The following is a 6721-nucleotide window of genomic DNA, read 5'->3' as shown; positions in this document are numbered from 1 at the left end:
AAACAATAAATGTTGACAAGGTATGGAAGTGTCTGTATCCACCGTGTGATTGCGGTGGCACCCGACACGTTTTGATACATATTGGGCGGCTCCGCCAACTATACAACAATTAAAAATCATAAAAGAAAATGTCCTAACTAAGTCACGACCCCAATTGACCGTTATTATAAGTTATTTTTTTCTAGGCTATTTGAGAAAGTCCTCCTGGCCCGCGTTATCCACTTTCTATCTCTCTCTTTTATTTCTTCAAACTCATCTCTCTCTCTCTCTCCACTACCCAACTGCATATGCCATGACGTTTATGCCATTTTTTTTTTCTCTTCCTCAAACACTCGTACCAACTTGCTTCTAGTAATCTTCCAGATAATGGTATTAACACGCCTTCATAAACCCATACACTATAAATACTCCATAAACTACAAACCATTGTTTCATCCAATATTTCCAACACAAATATTATATTCATAATAATCATATTCCTACATTCTACTATACTTTTTGTTTGAAACAATTTGTAAGACTATAATAGTATATTACTTTGTTGTAATTATATTTTGTGGTATTGAACAATATATTGTTAACATGAAGAGGGAAATGGAATTTGAGCGTGTTCTTAGTTACTTTGATGAAGATGGAGACGGAAAAATTTCGCCAAACGAGTTAAGGAGTCGAATGGCGAAGATTGGCGGAGAGTTTCAATTGAAAGAAGTTGAAATTGCTATTGAGGCATTGGATTCTGATGGTGATGGGTTATTGAGTTTGGGAGATTTGATTACGTTAATGGAATCAGGGGGAGAGGAGGAAAAATTGAAGGATTTGAGGGAAGCTTTTGAAATGTATGATAATGAAGGATGTGGATTCATAACGCCAAAAAGTTTGAAGAGGATGTTGAAAAAACTGGGGGATTCTAAGTCCATTGAAGAATGCAAATTGATGATTAAAAGATTTGATTTGGATGGTGATGGTGTGCTTAGTTTTGAAGAATTCAGAATCATGATGGATTGAATGATGATGATGTATATATGTGTTGATTATGTGAGGTGCTTATAGTCTTTCTGGTTTCATTCATTCTTTTGTACATTGTATGACTAAATTGCTTTTATGCAATGTAAATTTATATAAATCATTGTTTTTGTAATTTACTAGTAAATAATAATGAGGACATGGGATGATAAATAATTTGGCTAAAAACAAAGCATCAAAGTTTAGGACACGTTCAGTAGGAAGAAGAGTAATTGTACTAGGATGGCCAAAATAAGGACTGCATTGGGTTTACAATCATGCAATACAACAAACATCATGGTTTGCATTCCTCGCAATAGTCCGTCCATTCTTGCGTAGCGTTAACTTCATCCCTACCATTGCATGCATAGTGTTTAGAGTCCGGGAGACCGCCGGAAGCAATGAATCAATACTCCGGCCTCAAGGACTATAAGAGAAAGAGACATTAGCATTGCATCTTCATCTAAAGCTAAAATATATATTGGGTATATGAATCATTTCTCATATATTTTTGAATGAGTGGTGATAGGCGGACCACCCTACGTGGCATACCACCCTATACACCCTTCCACATGTAAAAAAAACTAATATAAAATAATCTTTCTAAGTGCCTTTATTCTATGTTTTATTTATTTTATTAATCAATTAAAAAAAACACAAGTTTTTTAGTGTATCACAACACAGAACACGCTCCCCTTCTTTCTTCTCCCATGTCCCACCACACCAGTCTACCACCACACCAATCGTTCTCACTCTTTCAATTCCAAATTCTGTTGTAACATCCGCAACTAAAAGTTCACAACAATGCATTTTTCTTCACTTTCACATCATCAACAACAAAACCTATTCTAATTCTCCAAAAATCAATCCAAATACTTCTTCTCTCTGTCATGAACGCTGTTCTCTCACCTTTCATCATTCACATCGTTTTCCACCACCATCGTCGTAATTGCCCTCCTCAAAACGAGATTTGGAATTCTCACCGACAGCCGCTGCCGTCATCGTTGTTGTCGACCAAGAAAGCGAGATCGATATCCACACCCACAACCACCGTCATCGTTGTCGTTGGGGAACGTTTGAGTGAGGTCAATGACAACAGAGATGGTGGTGGTGACGGCGGTGGTTCATGGCCAGTGAGGAGAAGGAAGGAACAAGGAAGAAAGTATGAGTGCGTGTTTCACGTTGCAGACTCAAGAGGATTGGAAGGATTGAAAAAAAGTGTTTGCGAAATTACCAAAATACCTTGCTAGATAGGGGTATATAGAAAAGTGGTATGGGAAAAGGGTGTTTATGAATCATTTTCCTTTATGAATAGGTGAAACTAACCACTCACACTTAAACAAAGACATGACAATTAGAACACAATTTGTGTTGTGGGACAATCCACACATATTTTCTCTACCTCTGCACCAAAGTAAGTTATTTACCTTAGAAGGGGCTTTAACCTTCCATACCAGATTCCAAACCTAGCAACACGAAAATTGCTTTTATATATATATTTTTTTGTGGTGGTCGGAGTTTTAACCCCGGACCTTGCATATATTATGCATTGTCCTTTCCAACTGAGTTAAGCTCACGAGGACAACAAAATGATTTGCTAGATTTATTCTTAAAAATAACTTTCTTTAGAATATAATAAGGATAAGAGTTTTATTCCATGCTTTAAAAAAAAAATATTGGTTAATATTATAATATTTCCGATAAACTTTATAATAGAGAAATTAATAGATAGTTAGACATAAATTTATTCTCATCTTCATGATTCCCAACATTTTTTTTTCAATTTTTTTCCTAGTCACAATAAATATTTTATACTTGACAATAAACTTTTAACAAAATGCATATTTCTACCATATTACTCTCAAAAATATACAAAGGTAACTTGAAACAAACACTCTTATAGTGTGTTTGGATGGGGAAATATTTTGAGGTAATGTAATGTTTTGAGGGAAATCAATTATTTTGAAGTGGATTCAAACAATAGAATTCACCTCAAAGTAGTTGAATTCCTTCAAAATATTACATTCCCTCAAAACATTCCCCCATCTATACACACTCTTATAGTTTTTTGAATGGAAACACTCTTATAATTAAAATTTGGTCATTGACCTTAGCTACACAAATCAAAATAAACACCAAAATTCAGTCATCCTTATACAATTATTGTATTAAGGCTAATTTTTTGAGGTCTGTTTGTTAATAAAGAATGAGAAATGTTAACTAGCACCCTGGGCATTAGTTAAGGTCTTTAAAAGGGAGTTAAGATCCTCTCTAGTCTGTACCCTGTCAATTTCATCCATTTGGAGAGATATAGATTCAAAAAAGTTTAAAAAAAGTAAAAAATAATTAATGATGGAGGGATCCATTTAATAGTAGGACACACTCTCTATTTTATGTGTCTATCTATCTCCAAATTGTTAACTCTATTTATTTTATAATATGGAGAGGATCCTAGCCCTTTAAAGGGTAATTTATTATGAAAATATGTGTAATCAATGCATCGAAAATCGAAATATTTGATTTTTTTATAAAATAATTTCGTTTTTTGAAATCTTTCAAGAGTGTCCCGGAGACTGTGGCGGAGCCAGGAATTCTATAGAGCCTGGGCGAAAAATTTATCGCCAATTCACATGTGACGTAATATATATAAATAGTCATAAATCGAAATAAAAGAGGTTCGTCATTTTTTCAACAAAAGTACAATTTAAAACAAGTGAGATGAAATATAACTCACCAATAACGTGCTAAATAAAATTAGGATGTCAATGCCCTCCCCGAGACCTCCTCTTTGTGGTGAATGTTCGATTAATATCAACATCATCAAGTGACTTGAATATCTCTCACTCAATATAACATATCATCAACTCATTAAACCACACATTGTTGATCTTGTTGCACAATTTAGTCTTAATAATCAAGTTCGTAATTCGTTCGATACATGTTACGCACTTTGCAATCTACAAAGTATTCGATACGTGAAGGGTATTGATATACTAATAACTATATTATCAACAAAGTTTGGTATACTTAAAAAATACAATCTGATAAAACTTTTTTATAACAAAGATTAAATAAAAAAGAAATATTATAAAGGGTCACAAGAGAAGACGATCTAATTTAATTTATTTATTTATTTATTTTTTTGACAAAATTTAATTTAATTTATATTTTACATTATAAGGTGATGTGGGTCGGGGAGAGAAATTTGCTCTACCAGGTAGCAACACATTAACAAATTTATTATTATTTTTTCATTGAAAAAGAAAAGCATACACCGGTAGATAATTGTTTTCTCTTTTCATCTTTCTCCAAAACTACTTCACCTTCCCCTGTTTCACCCAAAACCGTTTCACTCCATTTTTTCACCGGTTCCAACTTCATAACAGCTATTCATCGATATTCATCGCCGGTTCGTCGGAAAAGAATGGCATAACAGCTATTCATCCATATTCATCGCTGCTTTCACAAATTTGGTACGGAAAGAAACGGCAAACGGTACGCACGAATTCCATTGACAACAAGGAATTACTAACTATGGTTGGGTCTAATGTGAAGAAAGTATCGACCAAGTTCAAGCGAGTGTCCGGGGTCGCTGGACGGTGAAACCGCCTATATCCGAAGACACTTGTTAACAAGACCCATAAAGAATACTCAAAAAGAGAAAGAAGAGATAAACTATCATTAATTTCTCTTGTTTGATACACAAGAAAGAAGAGATTATGTGGGACCTTTGGATTTTTTTTTCTCCAGAATTGCGAAGACGATAGAAGTTCAACAATGATATAGTTTTGAGTAAAAAAACAGAAATGTTAACAAATTTCTTTAAAACATTCTTTAAAATGTTAAAAAAAAAAAAGTTTTTTTTTTTGCATAAAGAGTGGATAAAATTGTCAAATGTTTTGATTTATATTTTTAAGACAATATTTATTATAGATTTGTTAACTATATTCTAAAAAAAATGTTAGGATGGAGAAACAAAAACCAACAAAGATATAGTGTTGCTCTCAAAAAAAAAAAAAATATAGTGTTTGGATGAGAATAACAATATTAGAAGTATACATTCCTTCCTTTGCGTTATTAGTCACCACACTAGCAATTTCTAAAAATTGGGATTGGGTAGTTAACAGTAATATTGTAGGCTACATTAATGTGCTTAAACTTTTTTTTTTTTTTTGACAAAATTAATGTGCTTAAACTTAAAAGTAATGTTTTCCTACTTCAGACGTTACGCATGTTATTGTTAAAGAATCTCACATCAAATGAAAGATGATTTGAATATGTATTTCTATGTGGGGGCAATCTTCACATTATAAGTTGGTTTAGTGGGTTTGTCTTAGACTCAACCACAATATCTAAGATGATATCATAGCCTTTTCTAAGATCCATTGGACCACATGTTATCATGTTTCCGCTATCCGACCACCAACCATTTATATCCACGCATCAAGCCCAAGAGTCTCACATAAGACAAAATATGGCTTGAATATGTTTTTATAAGTGGGAGCAATCACCCTCCCCTCACAAACATGTTAACCAGGGACGGATCTCTTTAGAGACCCGCAAGTGCCACTGCACCCCAGCTTTTATATAAATATCATATTAGGCCTGATATTACAAGTAATATGTTGGTGTTGCAGCAGTTATACAGTATTTTAATCTACTAAAGGTCGCTTTGGTTTGAACCCCAAGGGACCCTCTTTTTATATTTTTTAGCGAACTCTTCACATTTTATACCAAAAAAAGGTCCTAGTGGGATTCGAAATGGCATCCCTCATGTTAATGTTACATTCATACAATTGTGTCATCACACCAGTTTACAATATTGTATATCTTTTTAAACTTTTTAGTATATATTCTACAAATATTTGGTACCCCCGAAAAATAAACTCAACATCAGCCAGTGGGTCCAACCACGATTTTTAAGAGTCATGTCTTTTTTTTTTTTAGAGAAAGAGTCATGTCTTATATACATGGAATTTGTGATCAACGTCAGATAAAAATGTAAAATACTCCGTGCACACATGACTACTTACATATCATTTGAATTGATCCAAGATCGACGGCCAGAGAAACAAGTGGTTGAGGACGATATTATGAAGATCAAGTAAGTTGTTAAGGATCATGAGTTTGAGGTTTTAAAGTTTATGAATAGTGTTACGAGATATAAGTTAACACATTTATAGATGAGGATTATGATTCTTGAGACGAAAGCCCTAATCAAAAAGTTGTCATCCAAGTTGTGTTTGGATGACAATTGTAGACAATCATGGTATATTTTGGTTTATGTGATCATGGTTTTATCTCTAAACCTGTTTGGGTGGTGCCTCTAAAGCGCGTCTACGGTATGGAACTTAATGAACTAGTAACCTTGGAGCTGTTCCTTTTTGAGACAATTTTTTTTTTGGTCAGCCTTTTTGAGACAATTTATTTATATAAGGAAAATTGTTACATATAATTTTAATCTCTATAAAATTTTGAATTTTATTTTTAATTAATCTCAATAGATTTGTTTTTATCATTTTTTGGTTCCAATAAAAAATATTGTACGCAATCATAATTTTTGATTTAAGTCAACTTAAATTTTTTAATGTTTTATAAATGACAAATGTAAGTATATTGATTGTTATGTTAATTTTTTTCTCTTTGTCTCGACTTGAATCCTTTTTTTTTTTTTTTTGAGGGAGTCTCGACTTAAATCCTAAACTTAAACAAAAGAAGA

The 6721-nt window shown here is 33.1% G+C and overlaps 1 protein-coding gene across 1 annotated transcript; it reads left to right on the top strand.

The window, feature by feature from the left end:
• Positions 1 to 235: 235 nt before the first annotated feature.
• LOC11413560 (putative calcium-binding protein CML19) lies at positions 236 to 1185 on the top strand. Its single transcript, XM_003608801.4, has one exon. The coding sequence runs from the start codon at positions 583 to 585 to the stop codon at positions 1003 to 1005; it is 423 nt and encodes a 140-aa protein (XP_003608849.3). The 5' UTR covers positions 236 to 582; the 3' UTR covers positions 1006 to 1185.
• The last annotated feature ends 5536 nt before the right edge of the window (positions 1186 to 6721 follow it).

The sequence above is a fragment of the Medicago truncatula genome, chromosome 4 (genome assembly GCF_003473485.1).
Source record: "Medicago truncatula cultivar Jemalong A17 chromosome 4, MtrunA17r5.0-ANR, whole genome shotgun sequence".
Classification (NCBI taxonomy): Eukaryota; Viridiplantae; Streptophyta; class Magnoliopsida; order Fabales; family Fabaceae; genus Medicago; species Medicago truncatula.
This window is presented reverse-complemented; position numbering and strand designations above follow the sequence as displayed.

Bases quoted from the DNA above. Each gene is read 5' to 3' on its own strand.
- LOC11413560 (XM_003608801.4), top strand. From the start codon at position 583: ATGAAGAGGGAAATGGAATTTGAGCGTGTTCTTAGTTACTTTGATGAA.